This window comes from Pristiophorus japonicus, chromosome 11, assembly GCF_044704955.1.
Source record: "Pristiophorus japonicus isolate sPriJap1 chromosome 11, sPriJap1.hap1, whole genome shotgun sequence".
Classification (NCBI taxonomy): domain Eukaryota; kingdom Metazoa; phylum Chordata; class Chondrichthyes; family Pristiophoridae; genus Pristiophorus; species Pristiophorus japonicus.
The window spans coordinates 92,173,115-92,199,144 of NC_091987.1; the positions used below are offsets into that span (position 1 = coordinate 92,173,115).

The 26,030-nt window shown below is 44.3% G+C and overlaps 1 protein-coding gene across 7 annotated transcripts in view; it reads right to left on the minus strand.

Annotated features, from left to right (window-relative positions):
• Positions 1 to 3,246: 3,246 nt before the first annotated feature.
• Positions 3,247 to 26,030, minus strand: part of LOC139276165 (uncharacterized) — an 82,506-nt gene continuing 59,722 nt past the window's right edge. For 6 of the 7 annotated variants that reach the window (XM_070893732.1, XM_070893731.1, XM_070893725.1 and 3 more), the window contains 4 exons: positions 15,625 to 15,762; positions 6,920 to 7,009; positions 5,678 to 5,821; positions 3,247 to 3,935 (listed from right to left, as the gene is read on the minus strand). In XM_070893732.1, coding sequence (XP_070749833.1) covers positions 3,807 to 3,935; positions 5,678 to 5,821; positions 6,920 to 7,009; positions 15,625 to 15,762 — 501 coding nt within the window. In that variant the 3' untranslated portion in view covers positions 3,247 to 3,806. Of the gene's footprint in view, positions 3,936 to 4,691; positions 4,771 to 5,677; positions 5,822 to 6,919; positions 7,010 to 15,624; positions 15,763 to 26,030 lie in introns of all 7 variants that reach the window. The other variant, XM_070893730.1, reaches the window with a different exon arrangement.

Here is a 26,030-nt window from a genome sequence, read left to right on the forward strand (position 1 = left end):
AATTATTAAGGATATCATAGCAGCGCATTTGGAAAGAGGTGACATGATAGGTCCAAGTCAGCATGGATTTGTGAAAGGGAAATCATGCTTGACACATCTGGAATTTTTTGAGGATATTTCCAGTAGAGTGGACAAGGGCGAACCAGTTAATGTGGTGTATTTGGACTTTCAGAAGGCTTTCGACAAGGTCCCACACAAGAGATTAATGTGCAAAGTTAAAGCATATGGGATTGGGGGTATTGTGCTGACGTGGATTGAGAACTGGTTGTCTGACAGGAAGCAAAGAGTAGGAGTAAATGGGTACTTTTCAGAATGGCAGGCAGTGAGTAGTGGGGTACCGCAAGGTTCTGTGCTGGGGCCCCAGCTGTTTACATTGTACATTAATGATTTAGACGAGGGGATTAAATGTAGTATCTCCAAATTTGCGGATGACACTAAGTTGGGTGGCAGTGTGAGCTGCAAGGAGGATGCTATGAGGCTGCAGAGTGACTTGGATAGGTTAAGTGAGTGGGAAACTGCATGGCAGATGAAGTATAATGTGGATAAATGTGAGATTATCCACTTTGGTGGTAAAAACAGAGAGACAGACTATTATCTGAATGATGACAGATTAGGAAAAGGGGAGGTGCAACGAGACCTGGGTGCCATGGTACATTAGTCATTGAAGGTTGGCATGCAGGTACAGCAGGCGATTAAGAAAGCAAATGGCATAGCGAGGGGATTTGAGTACAGGGGCAGGGAGGTGTTACTACAGTTGTACAGGGCCTTGGTGAAGCCACACCTGGAGTATTGTGTACAGTTTTGGTCTCCTAACTTGAGGAAGGACATTCTTGCTATTGAGGGAGTGCAGCGAAGGTTCACCAGACTGATTCCCGGGATGGCGGAACTGACATATCAAGAAAGACTGGATCAACTGGGCTTGTATTCACTGGAGTTCAGAAGAATGAGAGGGGATCTCATAGAAACGTTTAAAATTCTGACGGGTTTAGACAGGTTAGATGCAGGAAGAATGTTCCCAATGTTGAAGTCCAGAACCAGGGATCACAGTCTAAGGATAAGGGGTAAGCCATTTAGGACCGAGATGAGGAGAAACTTCTTCACGCAGAGAGTGGTGAACCTGTGGAATTCTCTACCACAGAAAGTTATTGAGGCTAATTCACTAAATTTATTCAAAAAGGAGTTAGATGTAGTCCTTACTACTAGGGGAATCAAGGGGTATGGCGAGAAAGCAGGAATGGGGTACTGAAGTTGCATGTTCAGCCATGAACTCATTGAATGGTGGTGCAGGCTCGAAGGGCCGAATGGCCTACTCCTGCACCTATTTTCTATCTCTCCAGCCACGCATTCATCTGCTCTATCCTCCTATTTCTGTACTCACTAGCTCGTGGCACTGGGAATAATCCGGAGATTACTACCTTTTGAGGCCCTGCTTTTCAATCTCTGAACTCTTAGTTACAACTACTGTTTGGGCGTGTATAATCAACTCCTACCAATGTGTTCTGCCCCTTGTGTGACGTCAAGGAAATTGAACACGTGTTCAAAATTATGAAAAGATTTGAGACACACTTTTTTTTCAACTGGTAACAAAGTGACATAACATCAGGATTAGTTTTGGAAGCATAAAGAGTTCAGAAATTTACTTTTACAGAAAGGGTTATTAGAATTGGAATGCAATACTATAAGGGACTTTTTGAAGGTGAGTCAATCAATGTATAAGGCAGAATTGCATAAAAACATGCAAAGGGTTTTCCAGGGCCTGAGACCACGTATGCTGCTGTAAGTGCCGCACAAGTTCTGGGTATCCGCGTGTGATGCGAATGTGTGAAAACCCGGAGCGATGCGATCGGTGAAGTTTCAACTTGACCGTTCCACCACATCCCCGGGAAATAGACATTCGCTGGCAGAGAGTTGGGCTATTTGCCCAACTATTGCCCAGTGAATGCCCGCGAAACATACGCCTGGTAAAACGTGGCATAAGGCCTTTTTAAAAAATAATTTAAACATAAAAGAACTTGAATTTATTTTTAGCCCCTTAAATATTTATTTTTAATTAAATGTTTGTTTTAAATGTAACTAAATTGTATTTTAATTCATTTTGAACATGTAATGACTTATTTTTATCTAACTGGTGGTTAATTGTTTTTTTAGGGGATTCCTATTCATGCTTACGGGGATTCCGTACATAAATGGAATCTCCAGAAGCATAATGGGGATCCCCCTTTTGGATTGGTTGAGCCGGCCCACATGATTGCAGGGATGCTTGCGAAACGTGCGCCCCTGGGATATGTAGACCTTTACGCAGGCGTACACATAAAGGTCCAGGAGTGCAAGTGTCCAAATCTCCGGGTGCGGCGTTTAATTGTGGTTTGGAGGCATTCACCCGTAGGGAGCCTACGACCGCAGATTCAGGCCCAACATAATGGTTGGGGGGAAAGTGTAGGGAAACCAGATTAGAGTATATGGCTCCAGCCCACTTCCACTCTATGCTGTCGCAATGAAGCACAACAAATCCTTGAGGAATAGTATCTAATCTTTCTGTGGCCCCCGCCACAAATGCTGTACCCTTGCCATCGATTCCATTTCTCTAGCAACTGTCTCCAGCTGCTTGCAACCGACCCCAAGCTTAGCTTCCAATCCAATATCATCTCCATCGCAAAAGACCAGCTACTAACATGGTCCACTTCTGCCTTTGTTCACTCCCAATATTTTTTTGTCCAGCCTTGCTGATCCAAAACTGTAGCTCATAGCCTTTCCCACATGAAATCCCTCATCCCAATCCGCTGCCACTATAACCCCTGCCAGTAATGTATTTCCAAACCCCCCCCCCCGAACATTCTGTCCACACCATTTGGCAGCTGTGCCATGCTTTGGAATTCCCTGCCCGAACATCTCCAGCTCCCTTACCTTTTAAGACCCTCTTCAAAACCACCTCTTTGACCAAGCTTTTAGTCACCCCACCCAATATCTCCTTCTTTGGCTCAAAGTCCACTTTATTCATTATGCTTCTGCAAAATAGTCTTGGGGTGCTTTTCTATGTTAAAGGAACTAAAAAAAAAATCAAAAACTTAACATATAAACATCTTTGGCCAACACAGCTAGCAAGTGTCCTAGAACTACCGATAATGCCACTGGTGCAAATGTTCAGGCCCTAGGAATTGAAATAGGACCAGGCAGGAGCTCCAATCAAATCCCCATGAGACATTGTTAAATCCAGTAAAAACTGAAATAAAACGAAAGAGATGCATATTGTTTGCACTTTGACTTTATTGAGGTTCAGAATACAAGCTGTAGAAAAAGAATATTTAGATCCACTGAGGTGCATCCCTTACAATCTTTGGTAGTTGACAAACGATTACTATATTCCCAGACAGGTTGTCAACATTTTTTTCAAAAAAAAGAGAGAAGAAGAATGGTAACACTCTTTATAAACAAAAATGTCTGGGGGAAATGACAGGCAATTTCAGACCCCATTATTGTTTAGTTCTGAGAGGGGGGGAAAAGTGAAAAGGATTCTTTTCAGTTGTCCCAACACAACCTGGGTTAAACAGTTGCTGAAAAATGAATTTTGCAAAAAGCCACAGCATTACTTATGATGAAGCGTGAATCTGGGCACAAAGCCAAGCAATATAACAAACAGTAATCAATTCGGTGTTATTTTCAGAAATTTATATTAATCATTCTATTTAAACCAGATTTGATTAGATGTGTATAACACTGTACACAGAAATATTTCAGAAGATACTCAGTAAGAGCAGCCAATTGTTTGGAATACTCATGCACACAGCCATGGACATGACTACCCATCCTCAGTCCAGAGCATTTGTTGACCAGTCATATGGAAGATGAGTAACTTTGATCATTCCTTGCTCCAGGAGTTGTTTAAGAACTTTCTTCTTTGGTGAATCTCCTAGGTGCTCAAACACCCATTGGAGCACCTGTGAAAGGGAACAAAGTACAAATATGATAAGCAAAATAATATATTGCCTCTCAAATTGAAGAATAAAATTATTTAAATATAATTAGTGAAAATGAATTAAAGAACATGAAGTGGGGTTTAATCTTTTAAGAAAGGTGATATTAATTTGCTATCAGCAAGAACTTGTATTTATATAGCACCTTGGGACTTCCCAAAGCACTTCACAGACCATCAATTGCATTTCAAGTGTAATCATTTATATAAGCAAACAAAACAGCCAATTTGCATACAAGATCTTGCAAATATGAATAAGTAGTTAATTTGTTCTTTTTGGTGGTACTGAGATTGAGGGAGAAATACTGAGAATTCTCTACTGTTCTTCGAATTGTTTACATTCCGTAGCGAGAGAGAACCATTAGCAATATCAACTAACATGGGGCCCAGGAAGGGTAGTTGGGAGGTCAGCAGTTTGTTGGGAATAGGGTCAAGAGAACAGGAGGTGGGTCTTGGGCACAAGATGAGCTCGGAGAGGGCGAGAAACTAGAGAAAAATGTGAGTTCAGGGCTAGGGAGGGGAACCTTAAGAGAAGTTAGGCCTGGTGGACTTGGAGAGGGAGGGATGTGGCAGAGGCAGCTGAACGCATGGTCTCACTCTTAGTGACAAGAAGTCCACGAGCTCCTCACACTCGGTACCATGCTCAAATGCCAGAAGTGGGCAAGTGCGAAATCCAAAAGCTTCAAGCATTTAGAAATTAGGAAACAAACTGATCTCTCACCTGGCCCCAAGATAATACTAAACATGTGGAGTCAACACTCAAAGAAACTGATGCCCATTAAAAGGAGTTGGATTGATACCTGCCAAGAAAGGGGATTGAAGAATGTATAAGATACGAATATTTTTTCTCTCTGGTTGCAGTTGAAGGAATTTAGTATTCCTCAGTACTGGGATCAGCAGGTCTAGCAGTAGGAAAGTCCCTGATTGAATACATGATCCCTGAACGGTGGGTTTGATCGGCCTTTTCTTAAATCCTCTTAAAGTCTACAGACTTTTAAAACTACCAACTAAGCCTTGACGCCATAAAATGGAACCATCATGCTAGATAATTTAACAACTAGCATTTACATAGTGCCTTTGACGCAAGAAGCACCCATGGTGCTTCACAAGTAAATGTATGGAAAAGTGTTCTCTCTGTTTAATTGCCAAATTGGAAGAAAGTGATCCATGAAAGTTTTTCTTTAAAAAGTAATTTCCTGACCGGTCCTGTCCTCCTCTTCCAGTTTATGACAAATAGTTTGAGAGGGTTGCAAGTCAATTTCTTAGAAGATCCAATTAAGTTAATTGCATGTAGATACAGGATTTCCTGTTGATTTTACTACTCGTCTAACTATCTTTAAACAGACAGTACTCGCCAAATGTTTTCAGATACCATTTTTAATACCATTTTAAAGATGCTGATGTCACATTCATGCATTGCTGAGTAGCTTGCATCGTTCCTGAAATTGCAGCTGTATTATAGGTGTAAATAAACTTGATTTAGTTTTACTACCTGCACGATCAAGTTGTATGGCAGCGAAAGAAATATGAAATGTAATTCAGTTTTCTTATTGAGACCTTTCTTAATTTTGAGCTTTTTAATCCATTGATCGATACAGATTAAATATTGTTTCAAAATATAGTTATAATATACTTGTACTTCATTTATCAGTTTATTTTCTCTCGTTCAATAACATGGAGTGAAAATTCACATGATCATTTCTTTACCTTTTCATCTGTTCCACCAAAATCAATCTTGTACCATTTAAAAATTTGGCTCAGGCGAACTTCCTTTTTGGACACATCAATTTGACAGCCATCAGCTCCATCAAGAAAAGCTTCAGTTGAAATCTTCAGTTGAGTGTCAATTTCCTGCATTATAGAATAACGTACATTTTTGAATTACCAAGTTCTATATCATCTGCTCTCCTTCCTCCCCACCCCCCCTCCCCCAAACTAATTTCCATGTAAAGGCCTTGACTTGTACCCCTGTGGCCAGTGTTTCATGTGTGTGCTCAGTGAATGTCAGAAAACCATTCAATTGTGGCAGACGAAATAACTGTAGTTTATATGCAAGCACTCTAATAACGACTCCACGAGGTAAGGGTATTGTATTTGAACTGTAGTGACCTTAGTCCTGTTATTGCAGCTCCTTGAGTGAGGACACAATGAGGTGAGCTCCCTTTTATACTTGGTTACCTGCACACTGCAGGTGTCTCTTAGGTCTCCACCAGTAGCACCCTCTGGTGGTGTAGGTATGGTGTATACAGACTGAAGGTACATTCAGTGGTCTAGTGTTACAGTATATACATTAACATACATAATAATAACCATGGCCAATCGTATCGTCCATCAATGCCCGGACGAGTGCACTCTCTGCAGGGATCACTCGATAGTCCTGGCTGCTCTTCCCTCTTCTAACTCAGCGGCACAAAGGCCAATCGAAGTGCACCCTATTGTTTCCTGGCTGAGATCAGCTCACTTAGCATAGGACGGGAAAGTAACGCGCAAACTTCTGGTAAATTGTACATTTCTAATTTTTTTACATTTAGAGTTAAGACTTATATACTGCCTGAACATTCTGTGAGTAACCATCAAACTCTTGTTACATTGCAATATACGTGAACCATTTTCTAATTCTGCTTTGTGCGTTTGTGAGCTTTCAATTCAAGTTGGTCAGTGGATTTGGTATCTTCCAGTGGGCCACTCAATTTGCCTTGCTATCTCCATTATGACTAGCAAGTTTTGTCTTGGAGCTTTCCATCATGATCAGATTTAAAAGATTAAAACAGGATTCTAATAACATCAAATGACAGAAAAAGGGAATGGATTACTGAAAACTATAGGCAGTTAGTTACGAGGTTTAAAATGCCAGTGCAAAAGTCATTCTAAAACCTCATCCTGAACAAAAGCAGGGGAAGGTGACACAAAAAGTCTTTGAAGTGCTTTAAAATGGTAATGGCAACAAACCTGGGCAGTGTAGGTCTTGATTGGAGGGCAACTTCGGACTCCACAGTTTAAAGCAAAATGAATAAGTGGTTCCACTTCCTCCAGCGCAATCTGAAAATTAAAGCTGGAGTCACATTTATAATAAAAAAGCAAAATACTGCATATGCTTGTTTAGGAGACTGAGGTGGAGAATTAAAATGGCAAACGATTGGAAGATCAGGGTCATGCTTCTGGACTGAACAAAGGTGTTCTGCAAAGCAATTACCCAATCTATATTTGATCTCCCCAATGTAGAGGAGACTGCACCGTGAGCAGTGAATGGGGTATATTACATTGAAAGTACCAGTAAATCGCTGTTCCATCAGGAAGGAGTGTTTGGGATCCTGAACCTCTCTGGCCTTGGCCTCCTACACTGTTCTAATGAAGAACATAAGGAGCAGGAGTAGCCCATTCGACTCCTCGAACCTGCAATAAGCTATTCAATAAGATCATGGCTGATCTTCTACCTCAACTCCACCTTCCTGCACTATCCCATATCCCTTGATTCCCTTAATATCCAAAAATCTATTGATCTCTATCTTGAATATATTCATGACTGACCAGCTACTGCCCTCTGAGGTAGAGAATCCCAAAGATTCACCACCCTCAGTGAAGAAATTTCTCCTCATCTCAGTCCTGAATGGCCAAACCCTTACTCTGAGACTGTGACCCCTGGTTCTAAACTTACATTTTAGACTTTTAATCAAAATACTTTTAAACATCTATTATTGATCGACATCCTTGACTTTTTAACAATCTTTAGAAACTTTTTAAACTGGGGAAACATTTATAACCTATTACTGATTTACATCTTAGACTTTTTAACAACTCTTAGAAACTTTAGAAATAAATTAGGAATCTTTATTAAATTTAATTTTTAAAATAACTTCGGAAGTCACCTTCCGAATGACTGCCCCCCCCCCCCCCACCAACCAAGCCTCGGGCTCTACCATCAATGGCGCTACTCGGCACCGAGCTTGTGGCCAATACTTCGCCGTAGGCAATTAGGCTTATCGAGCTGTGCCTTGTCTCCAGTTGTCTTGGACCCTCTTGCCACTGGACCAAGACCTTGTTTAGCTAAGCCCGTGTGGTTGCCAGTGTGCAGCGGTTACCCCACGTTAAAAGAACTTACGCACAGGCATCTTCCACTTCGTCAGTATGAAGTTCGGGACCTGGAACGTCAGGATCCTCATGGACAATCCCAACAGCAACAGGCCGGAACGCCGCACCGCCATCGTTGTCCGGGAACTCAGACGTTTTGACATTGACATCACCGCCCCAAGCGAGACTCGGCGGGCAGGGGAAGGCCAGTTGAAGGAACATGGTGGAAAGGAAAACCAGAGGCAGAACGCTGCCTTCATGGAGTCGGCTTTGCCGTCAAGAATGAGCTGGTCGACCACCTCAAAGACTCCCCCTGTGGGGTTAATGAACGCCTCATAACTGTTTGTATTACCCTATCTCGGAACTATGATGTATGTAGCACTCAAATCACTGACTCCACACAGTCTGGTGTTGTAGTAACTGCTGTGACCTTGGTCCTTTATTGTGTAACTCCAAAGTGCCCTTCAAGTGTGGTGGTCAGCCTTTTATACTCTGTCTCGCAGGTACTTTCGGGTCTCCCACCACAGTGCCCTTGTGGCGCACCATTGTAACTATACATTTAATGTACATGGACAATACATAACATTTCACTCCCCCTCCACTCCCCAAGTTCCAAAAGCAAATTGCCGGTAACCTCGGCCTGATTCATCCTGGTTGATTTGTGAATGTGAGTCCATGACCATCCACTTCCCTCTTTTCCACCACTTCCCTCTTTTCCACCCCCCCCCCCCCCCCCCCCCCCCCCCCCCGGCGTAGAGATTATGCTTGCGGTCCGGTGCAAGCATTTGGTACTTGCAGTCCTTACATGGGTGATACAAGTACACAAACATAATCTCCAGTAGAAAGCAGGTACACAGTATGCGTTGAAGAGTTATATCAAAAGGTTGCAGGTACACTGAACAGTTATTAAATCCCAGCTCCACTGGGTGAGGTGTGGTTGCGGAACACTGCCCCTTTTTGCCCGAGGTAGTGGGCTGCGCTGAGACACGGTATGGCAACTGGTGCGTTGCCTCTGTTCTCAGAAAATAGTTGCCTTTTGCGGCTTGTCTGTAGCCACTGAACAATTGCATAAATCACACAAAATCAGAAATCGCATTAGTCATGTTAGTCACAGATCCATTAACCCTTTTAACTGTGCATTGTGATATTAACTCTTTTCACCAATCATTTTAAACACAGTAATCATTTTAGCATCAAAATCTTAACTCTTGTCATAAATCATGTCATCATACAAATCACAGTAATCATCTTGACTCACTTTTGCCCTTACAAAAGTCTCTGTGGGGACTGCCAACAGTGTAAGGCCCCTTTAAGACTCTGGGGTACATTTCCCTTTTAAGACGCCATTTTGATTCTACATTTTAGGTGCTCTGCTGGTGCCTGCCTGCTTCTCTCTGCAGAACTCTGCTGCCACGTGGCTCGCCTCCATCTTGAACTCGCTGTGCTGCTGCCTGCTCTCTCTCTCTCCGCAAACAGCTGGCGACCAAAACGGCCCGGAAGAGCACTCCGGCCACAGATGGAGTGAAGAAGCCTCATCGCTACAGACCCGGCACCGTGGCTCTGAGGGAGATCCGCCGCGACCAGAAATCCACCGAGCTGCTGCCTGCTCTCCCTCTCTCTTCTCCAGCTCGGTCGGCGCTGCTGCTGGTTCCAGCGCCTCTTTCTCACTCTCAGACTTTGCAGGGGGGAGTCGACGGCCGCCGCTGCTCTGCCCAACCCCTCACGCTTCCTTCGGTGCCATCCAATCAAGGTGGAGTGCTGTTCTGCCTGTGACCACGGGGGACAGTGGTCTGTGGAGGAATGAAATCTTCCCCATCCATCTCCTGCCGAGTAGCGTCGGCCCATCGCCTGCAATGATCCACAAAAGGTAAACTGTGCGTCTCGCCACCGTGAGATACCTACACACCCGCTCTGCCAAGAACAGGTATCAGTTCCTTGGTGTAGGTGCGCAGTTTCGCCGTGACCGGGACCAGCTTGGGTCGTGCAGCTGGGTTGATCCACAGTTTATCAAAAGTTTCCTGACCCGACCCCGTGTCCACTTCCATACTCACTGGGACTCCGTTAATCTTGACTTCCATAATCACTGGGGCCGAATTGTTGGTACACATATACAGTCCAAACTCCTCATCATCTTCTACCTGGGGCTGGGATGCCCGTCGAGCCAAACCGCAATGCTCCTCGCTGGATAGCAGATCATCTACCATCTCCTCAGCCACACGGTGAGTCGTGTTTCTTTTGCACATTCGTGTGGCAGGTATTGCACGTATACTCCGCAAACCTGCACCGGTGAGCCCCAGGGCTTCCTACGCAGCTCCAACATGGTGCTACTCGATTAGCCCCCCTCGGCGGACTCTGAGTTCCAGGACCCTGACGTCGGTGCTCTATACCCTGGGCAGAGCCACGTTCTGCAGTTTTGTCCGTGACGGACGCTATCCTGTGACTAGTACCTGCCGGGTTCGAGACTGTGTGGATCATCTGCTTGTTGCTGCAAGTCGACGTCATAAATGCCCGACTGATGTTGATGGCTTGTTGCAGGCTGACTGTAGGTTCAGTAGATAGCAGCTTGTGAAGGAGGCCCTCATGTCCAATCCCCATAACAAAGACGTCGCGCAACGCCTCATCAAGGTGTGTGCCAAAATCACACGGCGCCGCAAGTCTCCTGATGTCCGCAGCATATTTGGTGACATCCTGGCCCTCAGGTCTGCAGTGGTGGTAGAATTTGTGCCTGGCCGTGAGGATGCTCTCCTTCGGTTTCAGTTGGTTACGAATTAGTTCAATCAGCTCCTCATATGACTTGTCCTTAGCCCCCGCGAGTGCCAGCAAATCCCTGACGAGACAATAAACCTCCTCACCACAACTGGACAGCAATATCGCCTTACGCTTCTCTATCAGAGCGTTCGTGTCCCCTGTCAGGTCGTTTGCTATAAAATAGTACTCGAGCCTTTCCGTAAAGGCATCCCAGTCATTACCCTCTGTGAAATCCTTAGCGTGCCCAAAGTAGCCATGGTTGCGTGAAGAGCTCGTCCGTGTCCTCGTGGCCAATTTGTGATGGATGTAGCACTCAAATCACTGACTCCACACAGTCTGGTGTTTTAGTAACTGTGACCTTGGTCCTTTATTGTGCAACTCCAGAGTGCTCTTCAGGTGTGGTGGTCAGCCCTTTATACTCTGTCTCGCAGGTACTTTCGGGTCTCCCACCACAGTGCCCCTTGTGGCGCACCATTGTAACTACATTTAATGTACATGCACAATACATAACAGGAACCAATGCGCCAGAGTCATCAGTGCGTACGCCCCTACACTCGATGCAATGGGTGAGGCTAAAGACGGTTTTTATTCCAACCTTGAGACATCCTTGTCCTGCGTCCTCACGGGTAACAAATTGATCCACTTGGGTGATTTTAATGCCAGGGTCGGCAAAGACACAGCCCTCTGGGGAGGCGTGATTGGCAGAGAGAGGGTAGGGAAAGCCAACTCCAGCGGTACCCTACTCCTGACAAAATGTCTAGAACATTAACTTCTCATCACCAACACCCTGTTCCACCAGAGGGACAAATACAAGGCATCGTGGCAACACCCTCGCTCCAAACACTGGCACCTGCTCAACTATGTCATTGTCCGAGCCAGGGATCGTAAGGATGTGCGCATCACCCGCGCCATGACAGAAGCTGACGACTGCTGGATGGACCACTGCCTAATCCGATCCATCATCAACATTAACATTGCCCCAAAGCAGAGGGGACAGCAGAAGCAGTTCCGCAAAAAAGTTAATGCCAGGGCACTTAGAGACCCAGCTAAGAGAGCCCTATACAGCCAGCGCCTGCCTCACAGCCAATGTGGCGTGCCTTGATGACCCTGAGATGCTGAATGCCCATAGCGCTTGGTCTGCCCTCCAGGTCTCCATAACCAGTGCCTGTGAAGAGACACTTGGTCACTCAAACAGAAAACATCAGGAGTTCAAAGACCTAATAGATCGCAAGCGCAAAGCATTTCTGAGCCTCAAGCAACAGCCCAACTCGGGAGCTGCAAAGCAACATTACAGATGGCTCAAGGCTCAGGCCCAACAAAAAACCCGGGACCTGAAGAACAGGTCGTGGATGGAGAAAGCACAGGAGATACAACAACTGGCCGACAGCCACGATATGCGAGAATTCTTCGCCGCAGTCAAGGCCACCTACGGTCCAAACTCCCAAGGTCCCACTCCTGGCCAAGAACGAGGAAACACTTATCAAGGACACCGAGTCTGTCAGGGCCCAACGGAAGGAGCACTTTGAAGATCTCCTCAATCGAGACTCTGCCTTTGACTTGAGTGTTCTCGATTCTATCCCGCAGCATGCAACCCGCTACCAACTCAGTGAAATCCCAACGTTGCACGAGGTAGAAAAAAACCATAAAACTCAAGAAATAACAAGGCTACGGGTGCGGCTGGAATGCCTGCTGAGGCGCGAAAGTATGGCGGAGAGGCACTGTTGGCACGGATACATGAGCTCATCTCTCTCATCTGGAGGGAAGAGAGCATGCCAGGAGATCTGAGATGCAGTGATTGTGACCATTTTTTAAAAAGGGGACGTCCGACTGCGGCAACTACAGGGGAATCTCCCTGCTTTCAGCCACTGGGAAAGTTGTCGCTAGAGTTCTCCTCAATTGTCTTCTCCCCGTGGCCGAGGAGCTTCTCCCGGAATCACAGTGCGGATTTCGTCCCCTACGGGGTACAACGGACATGGTCTTTGCAGCGCAACAGCTGCAAGAAAAATGCAGGGAACAGCGCCAGCCCTTATACATGGCCTTTTTCGATCTTACAAAGGCCTTTGACACTGTCAACTATGAGGGTTTATAGAGCGTTCTCCTCCGTTTTGGATGCCCCCAAAAGTTTGTCAACATCCTTCGCCTGCTTCACGACGGCGTGCAGGCCGTGATCCTTGCCAACGGATCTATTACAGACCCAATCCACGTCCGGACCGGGGTCAAACAGAGCTGCGTCATCGCTCCAACCCTCTACTCAATCTTCCTCGCTGCTATGCTCCACCTCACAATCAACAAGCTCCCAGCTGGAGTAGAATTAAACTACAGAACCAGTGGGAAGCTGTTTAGCCTACGCCGCCTCCAGGCCAGGTCCAAGATCATCCTAGCCTCTGTCGTTGAGCTGCAGTATGCGGACGACGCCTGCGTCTGCACACATTCTGAGGCTGAACTCCAGGATATAATCGATGTATTCACTGAGGCATATGAAAGCATGGACCTTATGCTTAACATCCGTAAGACAAAGATCCTCCACCAGCCTGTCATCGCCACACAGCACTGTCCCCAGTCATCAAGATCCACGGCGCAGCCCTGGACAACGTGGACCATTTCCCATATCTCGGGAGCCTCTTATCAACAAAGGCAGACATTGATGCGAAGATTCAGCATCACCTCCAGTGCGCCAGTGCAGCCTTCGGCCGTCTGAGGAAAAGAGTGTTTGAAGACCAGGCCCTCAAATCTACCACCAAACTCATGGTCTACAGGCTGTAGTAATACCCACCCTCTTGTATGGATCTGAGGCATGGACGATGTATAGAAGGCACCTCAAGTCACTGGAGATATATCACCAATGATGTCTCCGCAAGATCCTGCAAATCCTCTGGGAGGACAGGCGCACCAACATCAGTGTCCTCGACCAGGCTAACATTCCCAGTATTGAAGCACTGACCACACTCGATCAGCTTCGCTGGGCAGGCCACATAGTTCACATGCCAGATACGAGACTCCCTAAGCAAATGCTTTATGCGGAGCTCCTTCATGGTAAACGAGCCAAAGGAGGACAGCGGAAACATTATAAGGACACCCTCAAAGCCTCCCTGGTAAAGTGTGACATCACCACTGACACCTGGGAGACCCTGGCCGAAGACTGCCCGTGGTGGAGAAAGTACATCCGGGAGGACGTTGAGCTCTTCGAGTCTCAACGCAAAGAGCGTGAAGAGGCCAAGCGCAGGCAGCGGAAGGAGCGCGCGGCAAACCAGCCCCACCCACCCCTTCCCTCGACGAATATCTGTCTCACCTGTAACAGGATCTGTGGCTCTCGTATCAACCATCAAAGAACTCACTTTGGGAGTGGAAGAAAGTCCTCCTTGATTCCGAGGGACTGCCTATGATGATCTAGACTCCTCAGCCAGGGGAAAGATCCTACCTGCATCTACCTGGTCAAGCCCGAGGAACAGCACCTCTTCTTTTAATTAGGCACTTTACAGCCTTCCAGACTTAACACTGAGTACAACCATTTCAGATCATAAGCACTGCTTCTGTTTTTGGGACAGCAGTTGTTGGTAATGATTCTGCTCTAGACCCATCGTTTGTTTCTTTACTGGTCCCATTACCACCCCACCTTTTGTCTTGCACCATCATCCCTTTTGTAATTTAATCTCTCCTGCCTTCCACCCTATCACAATGTTTCCTGCCCTCCCCCTTTCTCTGCATCTGCACTTGCTTAATATACTTATTACATCTAACTTTTTGTAGTTCTGATGAAAGGCCACCGACCTGAAATGTTAACTTTATTTCCCTCTCTGCAGATACTGCCTGACCTTTTGAGTATTTCCAGCATTTTCTGTTTTTATGTCACATTTAAAATGTTTGCAGCACATCAGCTTAAATGTGACACATACACAATGATGAGTTGCAAATTCTAACATTTATATTCTCAAATATATATGCCTTACAACACCAGTTCTGATTGATTTGAATTCTAAAAGATTGTTAGGATATTCAGGTTAGCTGAGCTGTTAAATTTTGCATTTTCAAAACAGTGAAACAAGCTTAAAGCACTATTTGCAGTATTTGATTTGATAGATATTACATTTAATAGTCAAACAGATGATTTCAACAATAGCAGTCATATAAAAGGCAGCTTAAAACATGACCCAAATAAATGTGGAATGGCGAGGAAGAAAAATGAAAAAGGTTTTAAAAATATTAAAACTTGAGCTAATTATTACAAATTGTATACAGGGTTTGGTTTACAGAACGAGGTTGATACTAGCATTTTTGTAGATTACTTGAACTGTACAGTAGAATGTAGGAGGACCATTATTTCAGTGGTCATTTAGGCGACATGTAAATATAGTAGACAATGACTCAAAGATTTAGGTTAATTTCCTGTGCAGCTCTTTTTGAAAAAAAAACAGTTCTCGTCAGCTCCTTTACTGTACAATTTAAAATATTCATTTGTCAGTAATCTGAAAATCAGCCTAGTGGTTCAAGTAAAATTACCCTCTACCTCAACAAAAGTCTCAGCTTCGAGATTTGAATTCGCTTGGCTATATTGGGCAGGTGTAGCTAACTCTTGCTAGATTTATTTCTTGATTCTTAGCTTGAAATAAATCTTTGCTGATAGGATTTGCTGGGCCTCTGGCAGGGTAAAAGCACATGTTGCTATGATATCCTGTCAGGTATTTCCACACTGTCTCATAAGTTTGAGATTAACACATTTTTGGAAGAAAAGCATAGAATAGGAATATACACTCAATGGAAAGACAATTTGTCTTCCCACTAATATGCAGAAGTCTATGGGTTATTATCTGTACACACAAAGACACAATTCAACAACTGACCTGAAGACGTGGATCACCCTTCGAGAACGGTTTTATTATCTGACCAATGCCTTTGCGGTTCCCACGAAGTACACCATTTTCAATGTCTTGCAGTGTATAGACTTCTCCACCAATCACGTAACTTACAGAATTAAAATACTAAAACAAAGGTACAGACATGGAGTTCAGCGGTTTATTTTATAGTATAGCAAATAAATCAATCATATTTAGAGCTGAACTTAAATATAAATGATGATTACTTTTTGTTTACTGCGTTGTACTAGATCAGTTCAACATTTTCACTCAGAAGACAACAGCTGATGGCTAGAGAAATGTTACACTTTTACAGCATGAAGTTTTATTTTTTTTTAAATAAAAGTTAATATCACAAATATTGATATCGAATAAGCATTTAAGAACCCTAGATACGCATTTGTGCCTTAGAAACGTGACATCTAGTGAACCGGGTAACGCAATGGGTTAGATATGAGCCTTTCACCTCCAGGACCTGGATTCAAATCCAGGCCAGACTGATTTTGGGGGGAGGGGGGCAAGAACTATGTCTGCTGGCTGTAAAAGTCCTATGTGAACAGTCACTCCAATTTCTAGTAAGCCTAAGCCTACAGCATTAAACTGGCCCCAATTTCTCACTTAGAGGAGAAAATGGAAGAAATATACTGGTACAGCTTCTGATGTTAGGGCTGAGGTACATTTTTGGAAGAGAGTAGAGGAAGCTTTAATCAGTACCTGGCTGTGCTATACCTGACCTGGGAAAGTATTGATGCAGACACCGGGTGCCTGAAATGGAAGAGCATTATTCCCCAGCACCAGAAAAAAAACCACAGGAAACCGAGTAGTCTTAAATGAGATCTTTTTAGGTCCAAAAGAAGTGTTTAGCAGGGTACCTCAGGGGTTAGTCTGTGACTTGGATAAATGTATCATCGGCAACATTTCTAAATTTACAGATGCTACAAAATAGGGAGCACAACAAATAATGCTGAATGATGCAAGCAGAAGAATTCCGATCTCTAGGTTAACTAGGCTAATGGGTGAAAATGGAATTTAATTTACATAGATAATCAGAATCAGTGCAGGAAACCAAAAGATTAATAGGATCTACGGTAAAGAAACAGGCCATTTGGCCCGACTAGACCATGTCGGCATTTATGCTCCACTCAAGCCAGTGCTTAGTTGCATTACACAAGGGTGTTCTGGGCTGCAATAAGGTTGTATTTTTGCTATATAAAGCATTGGTTCTGGTTACCTAATTGTAGGAAGGATATTATTGCTCGAGAAGGTTTAGAGGATGAGCAACAAAGATGATTTCAGGTATTGGGAATTTAAATTGAGAAAAGTTTGGGCTGGTTTTCTTTGGGAAAATGATTTTCTAGGTGTTTTTTTTTAAAAAGACAGACTTGCACAGCTGAACATATATTTACTGAGAAAAGAAAATTACAGGGAAAATTACAATAAGGTCTTTAAAGTGCTGAGAGCTACAGCTCATGCACATGCATGCAGGCTATTTGATGTAGACATTGAAAAATGGGATATGCAAGTTTAAAAGCTGCGAGCAAGATTAGGAACAAGAAATTACTTTTCCCCAATGAATTAGTAGCTATTTAGATGCTATGTGTGTAAGCATCTGGTTCAGAATAGGATTGAAAGTAACAGGGTGAGATACAGAGTGAAATGATTACATTTTGTGCTGTTGGGTTGGGGTGTTGCCCATGGAGGGCAGCAGTTCACAGTTGAATAGTGGAGACTCAGAATTTTACAGCAAAGGTTATTTGTATTTGGTCCATTATGTCTATGCCAGCTCTTTGAAAGAGCCATCAAATTAAGTCCTTTCCCTCCCCTTTCCCAATTTTTTCTTCAAAATTATTTATCCATTCCCCTTTTTAAAAAGCTACATGGATTCTGCTTCCATCGTTGTTTCTGGTAGGGCATTCCATGTCCTAACAACTCTCCGCATAAAAATAATTCTCCTAGGGACTAGACTTTCTATTATGATCGCTATCGCCCTTAGTGCTTTTTTTTTTATTTTTCAGGATCGCTGGAATATCGCACATTTTAAAAACCGCTAGTTTCGCCTTTTTAATTTGGGCGATAGCCTTAGTGATGTGACATGGGCCTTAGCGATGTACTCAGTCATGCAAGGCTGGTGTCCATAGCAACGGCTGTTCTGCGCATGCGTATTTTTTTCAGGCAAAGAACCTTTCCCAAGGGGGTTGACAGAGAGAACAGGGGACCTTGACCCCATCAATAACATAATAGAACCTTTCTTTTATTCTAACCCTGTTGCTTTATAAAATAAAATCTATCAGCCAACTGAGGTGAACTCCATTTCCTTCCTCATAGGATGACATACCCTAGTTCTGCTTCTAATTGTACTGTGGACCAGAGGAGGAAAAAATCCATGATTAGTATTAACCCTGACATTACAGCAATGTACTTGTATGTAACTTTTCTCATTTTATTCTCCCATCTCTATTCTGCAGCATGTGATCAATACTGGTTGAGAAATTACAGGCCCCATCACTATAAATGCCCTTAATGTGTTCTCAACAAATACAAATGTGATTAGATGATTGGCAAGAGTCAAAAAGGTCCTTAAAATCACTGCCAAATTGATTCTCCTGACAGCCTTTTACTACAGATCCTCCCCGTAGTGCCGAGTTATTGCAGCTTTTCTTCAGCGTCTTTTTGGGCCAGTGATCATTTGGGCGAATTGTGGGCGAAATGCCGAAAGTAGCGCTCGGCGATAATCTGGGCCATAATTGGGCGCAAGTTTCCATTATAAACAGTATTCTCGGCCTTCTACGATGATGTCATATATATATTTTGAATAGGCCGGTCGATGCAGCTCATTCATGTGTGCCGAAAGTTGGGCAGGCAATAATCGGTTGCTAGTTTTCACTTTTCAGCAAATATGGGTGATAGCCTGCATCTCAGCGCTTATACGGGTGCTAATTGGGGGTTAAATGGGCAATAGTGTGCTGAAAGTCTCGCACGTAAACTCTCTTCATCCTATTAGTGACTATCTGAAATGTGTGCCCCACAGTAACCAGCTCACTGACCAATGGAAATAGTTTTCCACTGCTTACTCTATCGAAATGCTTCATAGTTTTGAATACCTCTATCATATCTCCACTTAACCTTCTCTGTTCTAAGGATAAAAGCCCCAGTTTCTCAAATCACACCTCTTAATCACATTGCTGTTTGTGAGAGCTTGCTGTGCGCAAGTTGGCTGCTGCATTTCCCACATTACAATAGTGACTACACTTCAAAAGTATTTCATTGGCTGTAAAACACTTTGAGACGTCCAGTGGTTATGAAAGGCATTATATAAATGCTTTATTTAACTAAAACCTCTCGTGCCCAGTATCATAGTAGTGGATCTCTTCTGTACCCTCTGCATGGCCTTGACATTCCTTCTTAATGTGGATCTCCCAAAACTGAACTCAATATTCTAACTGGAGCATAAACAATGATTTGTATAGGGTCAGCATTATCTTTTTGCATATGTCCTCTATTCATATATATAAGATTCTATGATAAAGCCCAGAATCTCCTTTTATCCAAAACCTTTAGTCTCTGCTCCTTTACGACTTTTAAAGTTGTTCCACTTAGTGTATATGTCCTCTCTTTATTCTTCTTCCCAAAATGTATCACCTCATATTTGTCTGCATTAAATTTCCTCATATCTATTTGCCCAATCTACTAACATGTCTATGTCCTCTTAAAGTCACATACAATCCTCTCCATGGTTAACAGTCTTCATATTTATGTTGCTTGTTATTTTTTATATTGTTGCCTATAGATTTAATTTTTTTTATATTGTCAGCCAGTGGCTCAGTGGATAGCACACTCCCCTGAGTCAGAAGGTTGTGGGTTCAAGTCCCACTCCAGGGACTTGAACACATAACTCCAGTGCAGTGCTGAGGGAGTTGCCGTCTTTCAGATGAGACATTGAACCGAGGTCTCGTCTGCCCTCTCAGGTGGACGTAAAAGATCCCACGGCACTATATGACGAAGAACTGCAGGACAGTTATTCCCGGTGTACTGGACAATATTTATCACTCAATCAACATAACAGGAACAGATTGGGGCCGAACTTGAAGGCCAAGTCCCGCCCAAAAGACCACTGATGTCCGCCGAGAGACAGGGTGGCACTTTGGGCGGGAAATTGATGAAAATAATTTAAAAATTGGGCCAGCAGCAAACAAGTGACGTACGCCGTCAAACTGGGCGGGAGCTTCCAATCTCGGCGGCAAAGGCTCTTGCCACCAAAGTGCCGCCGTGGATTGAGTCGGGGTCCATGCAGGGTTGAAGACGTTCAAATAAAAATGATTGGAAAAAAAAAAAAATTACCCGGAAGACCTTCAGGGGAACCCATTAAGGTAAGTCGCTGTGAAAATTTTTTTTTAAAGTTCATTAACCTTTTTTTCCAGTTTAAAAAAAAACTTACCTTGGGGGCGGGAGAGGGGTTAGAGCAGCCTCCTCGCGGTGGTCCTTCCCCCTGCTGGCGTCGACTGGCGCCAACTCCTGCCCGCACCAATCTGGCGTCTCGGCGGGCAGGAGGTCACATACACCACTTGGCCGACCGGTGGTTCTCCCCTCCCGCTCGCTCCAGTCCAAGTGTAAACTGGGCTCAACCCAGAGAGGAATGTCGGCGGATCTCGGCAGCAGTGGGCAGTAAGGCCATCAATTTTTGCCCCATTATCTGGTCATTATCATATTGCGGTTTGTGGGAGCTTGCTGTGCACAAAATTGGCTGCCACATTTTCCACATTACAGCAGTGACTATACTCCAAAAGTACTTCATTGGCTGTTAAGTGCTTTGAGATGTTCAGTGGTCGTGAAATGCGCTATATAAATGTAAGGCTTTCTTTTCTTGTATTCAAAACCAAATAATTTATATTATATACCCAGAAGTGTAATACAGTAGTCCCATTGCTGACATCAGTTTACATCCCTCCAGTCCACAAAAAACAATTAACCACTACTCTGTTTTCTGTCGTTTAACCAACTTGCTATCTAATCTGCCATATTCCTTTAAAACCACATGGCTGCATTTTATCAAGAAGCCTCCAATTTGGCACTGTTATGAATTCGAGTCTGCCGTAGATACTTTCTAAAGTTCAGTGTTGTCGTTTGCTCCCATAAATGGGAGTCGTCTCACACTGCCCCATGTCTCCTTCTACAGTAGGGAGCCAGGAGTCAAACAATGGATCAGCCTGTGACCTGAACCGGATATATGCGTCTTCTGCACATGCATTTCTTTAATCTCTCCGAAAGCGGACCGAGTTAACCCTAGATGTGGAGAGGCTTGGTTTGAATTGTTAAGCTGCTTTATTTCATTGTAAGGAGCATGTATGGAGTATGAGTTAAAGATCATATTCCCTTAGTTCAATATATCTTCAGTGATGATATAAAAATAATGGCCATGCTCTGCTACCTTATTTAGTGGGTAGTCTCCCTTAACTTAAACAGGATAACTCTCTGCATCCTTACTATTTTGTGCCTGCCTTTCTTGGGGCCTTTTGGCCTCAAGCTGCTCCTTCTGTTGCAAAAACAAAACTGCTGTTTACTGTCTGACATTCTTCTTTACTTTTGAATGCTCGCAGTCAGAATGGGATTAAAAACCTTCCAACACAATGAGTATGAGGTATTTATCCATTATGAAAAAAACACACCAAATTGTTTATTATTTACAGCCTGCAAAGAAACAATAAGTCTAGCTCCTTAGCATTGTAACTACCTACTGTTTCGGATCCCCTCTCGGTTTTACTTACATTTAATGTAGTACTGCATGTTAACTGATTAAAGTATTTCTTTTTCAAAATCTTTCCTTGTGGAAAAGTTCTTAAAAATCCTGAAATGTGACAGGTATCTTATTAAATGTCTTTTGAAAATCTTTATACACAACACTCATTGGGATCAAAATTGGTTGATACTGAAGGTCCGTCCATTTTTCAGCAGTATGTCATTTCACACCGCCGTCATACCACCGAAACTGAAAGGGACAAAATTGGTGAAAACATTTTCGGCGGTGTGTCAGCGGTCTACACCGGGCGGTATGTATGTTAGCAGTCGAGCCAGATTGAGACTCTGTTCAATGTGCAGTGCGACACGGAACTGCGTATGCGCAAATTTTTTTCCCCTTTTTTTATACAAGCGTTTTATCTGTGAATTCGGGGGTCAGGCGTCACCCGTGCATGCGTAGTGAGTTGAGGAGAGAGAGAGAGAGAGAGAGAGAGAGTGAGTGAGAAGGAGCAGCAAGGTAGTCGACAGGCACTGAGTTTAAAAATAGATAGCACAGTGCAAAAAAAATGGTAATAACTAATAATTCTTCACTTTGAAGACAAGAAAATATATTTAATAAGCCAAAATTAACATCAGTAAAAAATTATGGCAATGTTAAGACATCAAAGTGCAGGAACACCGAGAAGGAGGGGAGGTTGAGGGCACCCGCCTTCGATGAGACGGAGTTACCTGCCCTTCTGGAACACATAACAGAGAGGTACTCCAAGCTAACCAAGGGTGGGCGTGGAAGGCCCCCCACCCCCCGCCCCCAAGGAGTACAACCAAATATAGGACGAGATCGGGGAGGCCGTGTCCTCTAAAAGGAGCATGGTACGCACCGGGGAAAGGTGCCCGAAGAGTTGGAATGACCTGGTGAGGGTAGCAAGAGTAAGTAATGATTTTATTTATGCACCCCCCCCCCTCAAGTGTCATGTACCATGTAAATGTGGGATCAGTATCACACGAATGATGTTATTTATCTTAAGGTTATGGCGATGTATTTGTGCTTTTCAATGACAAGAGGACCAATGCAGCGATTTTAAAAATGTGTGTGTGTGTGTCTGCCATGTTAAATAGATTGAAGATTTATACTTTGATTTACTTTATTTTCTGCAGAAGACGACATCTGCAATAGCAGCCGATCAGTGTCGCAAGTGGGGAGGACCCACAACCCAGGAGCTGCTTACTGATATTGAGATCTGTGCCCTGTCCCTGGTTGGGGATAGCAACCGTGCCACTACCAGCATTGGAGCTGACCCACTCACACAAGAAGATGGTTAAGTTGAATAAAACGCAGTCTGTGTTGCGGTCCTCTCATGTCATGTAACTGTAAATGCAATGTTGGCTTAATGTAATGTAAGTTTATTGCACTGTAATGTGGGCCTCGTGTGATGTACTGCAATGTTGGGGGCATGTAACACAATGCATATATATATTGTCTGTCTGCGATATGTAATGCAGTACTGCAGCACTGGTGGACATTTAAGTAGGACTGCGATAAGTCACTGTACTGTGTACTAATGTAACCCTTACTCCTCCCCTAAAATGTTGTTTTCTACTTCCAGACCACAGCGACAGACGGTCGACCCACTGCCTCCACCGCTGGCGTTACCCAGCCCTCTCCTGATGAGGAAGACAAACAGGAAGAGGAACAGCCGCTGATCCGGCAGCCAGTGGAGGTGGAGCTGGGTGTTGAGAGGAAGGAGGATACACCAGCTCCATGTGGGCCAAGCTGGAACATCCTCCACCACGGAGTCTACATTCAGGGGATTCCCCCATGGCTCCTCTGATTCTGCGGGACCAAGCCGTGCGCAGCAAGGCATCCCCAGTGCTGCAGCGATGGAGGTTTTTGCAGGAAAGGTCGATTGCTGTAGGTGTGTACCAGGTCATGGTGGGCCTGATGGACTGCATCCCAGAGTATTTAAGGAGGTGGCCTTGGAAATAGCGGATGCATTGACAGTCATTTTCCAACATTCCATAGACTCTGGATCAGTTCCTATCGAGTGGAGGGTAGCCAATGTAACCCCACTTTTTAAAAAAGGAGGGAGAGAGAAAACAGGGAATTATAGACCGGTCAGCCTGACATCAGTAGTGGGTAAAATGATGGAATGAATTATTAAGGATGTCATAGCAGCGCATTTGGAAAGAGGTGACATGATAGGTCCAAGTCAGCATGGATTTGTGAAAGGGAAATCATGCTTGACAAATCTTCTGGAATTTTTTGAGGATGTTTCCAGTAGAGTGGACAAGGGAGAACCAGTTGATGTGGTATATTTGGACTTTCAGAAGGCTTTCGACAAGGTCCCACACAAGAAATTAATGTGCTAAGTTAAAGCACATGGGATTGGGGGTAGTGTGCTGACATGGATTGAGAACTGGTTGGCAGACAGGAAGCAAAGAGTAGGAGTAAATGGGTACTTTTCAGAATGGCAGGCAGTGACTAGTGGGGTACCGCAAGGTTCTGTGCTGGGGCCCCAGCTGCTTACATTGTACATTAGTGATTTAGACGAGGGGATTAAATGTAGTATCTCCAAATTTGCGGATGACACTAAGTTGGGTGGCAGTGTGAGCTGCGAGGAGGATGCTATGAGGCTGCAGAGTGACTTGGATAGGTTAGGTGAGTGGGCAAATGCATGGCAGATGAAGTATAATGTGGATAAATGTGAGGTTATCCATTTTGGTGGTAAAAACAGAGACAGACTATTATCTGAATGGTGACAGATTAGGAAAAGGGGAGGTGCAACGAGACCTGGGTGTCATGGTACATCAGTCATTGAAGGTTGGCATGCAGGTACAGCAGGCGGTTAAGAAAGCAAATGGCATGTTGGCCTTCATAGCGAGGGGATTTGAGTACAGGGGCAGGGAGGTGTTGCTACAGTTGTACAGAGCCTTGGTGAGGCCACACCTGGAGTATTGTGTACAGTTTTGTCCTGAGGAAGGACATTCTTGCTATTGAGGGAGTGCAGCGAAGGTTCACCAGACTGATTCCCGGGATGGCGGGACTGACATATCAAGAAAGACTGGATCAACTGGGCTTGTATTTACTGGAGTTCATGAGAATGAGAGGGGATCTCATAGAAACGTTTAAAATTCTGACGAGTTTAGACAGGTTAGATGCAGGAAGAATGTTCCCAATGTTGGGGAAGTCCAGAACCAGGGGTCACAGTCTAAGGATAAGGGGTAAGCCATTTAGGACCGATATGAGGAGAAACTTCTTCACCCAGAGAGTGGTGAACCTGTGGAATTCTCTACCACAGAAAGTTGTTGAGGCCAATTCACTAAATATATTCAAAAAGGAGTTAGATGTTGTCCTTACTACTAGGGGGATCAGGGAGTATGGCGAGAAAGCAGGAATGGGGTACTGAAGTTGCATGTTTAGCCATGAACTCATTGAATGGCGGTGCAGGCTCGAAGGGCCGAATGGCCTACACCTGCACCTATTTTCTATGTTTCACAGGCCAGCATCGACATGGGTCGAGAGTTGCTCAAGGCCATGACTACAATAGCCACTAACATCGCGGCTCTATCAGAGCAGCAGTCGGAGGAAAGGTTGCGTATGATCGCCGTGGTGGAGTGAAGTGCCGACGCTGTCGAAGCCATGTGGCAATCGACAGGATCGGAACATGGTGCGGAACCCCCCCATGCCATAGTAGTCAGGTCGACAGCACCCGAGGGTGGGGAGCTGACATCATCTCCCAGCCCTGAAGCCTGCCTCCTTGCCTTCCACATCATGAGCTTCTCCAGAGGCCCCAGTTAGTGCATCTGTAATGTCTTACCACCCCTCCCCCCCAAATGACAACAATGGCATTTGGGGTGTGTTGCTGGATGCCGGCTTGGTATCAACATGGGGAGGTCCATGCCCAGGGGCACTGGGAAAGGGAAGGGCGGGAGTAAAAAAGAGGGGGTAGGGGGACAGAGAAAACAGTCCCAAGGGTGGTGTACCACACGGCTGTGGATGGGAGCAGAAGGCGTGGAAGAGGAAAAGTAAAGGTTTTTTTGTTGTAATTGAAGTAAAGTTTATTAAAGTTGTAAAATTTTTTTGCTAAAGTTGGTATTAAAGTTGTTAAAGTTTTTATTAAAAGTTGTTTTAGTTATAAGTTTTCCAAGGTTTTGAAATTGTATATTTTTAGAATTTTTACAAACATTTGAATTGTATTTAAGCACTCTTGTGCAGTGTCAAGCCTTTGGGATAACAATCATGCTGAATAAACTTCCTCACATCTGCTTCCTCCATTCGACAGGTTGTCAGCAATATAGGCTGAGATAGTACAGGCCCCATTCTTTTTAAAACTCCACAAATTTTTCGATCGAGAAATATAAATAAAATGCCTTTCTATCTTAATAATTTACTCAGTAATAGTAAATATACCTTTTCCAATCAAAATCACACTCAAACATCACTGGTCACCTCAGAAATACAGAGGTGCTGCTTCAGCTGACAGTTCCCAATTTCCAAAATGGCGGCTCTGTGCACTCTGCTCATTCCTGCCCACTTAACATCGCATAAAACCACCTTTTCCAGGACGGTATGCAGCTCTGGTGGTAGGCGATGAAAATCGGACTTTTTGGGCAGTACACGGGCAGTCCTGCTCGGCGGTATATCAATATGAATATTCCACTGA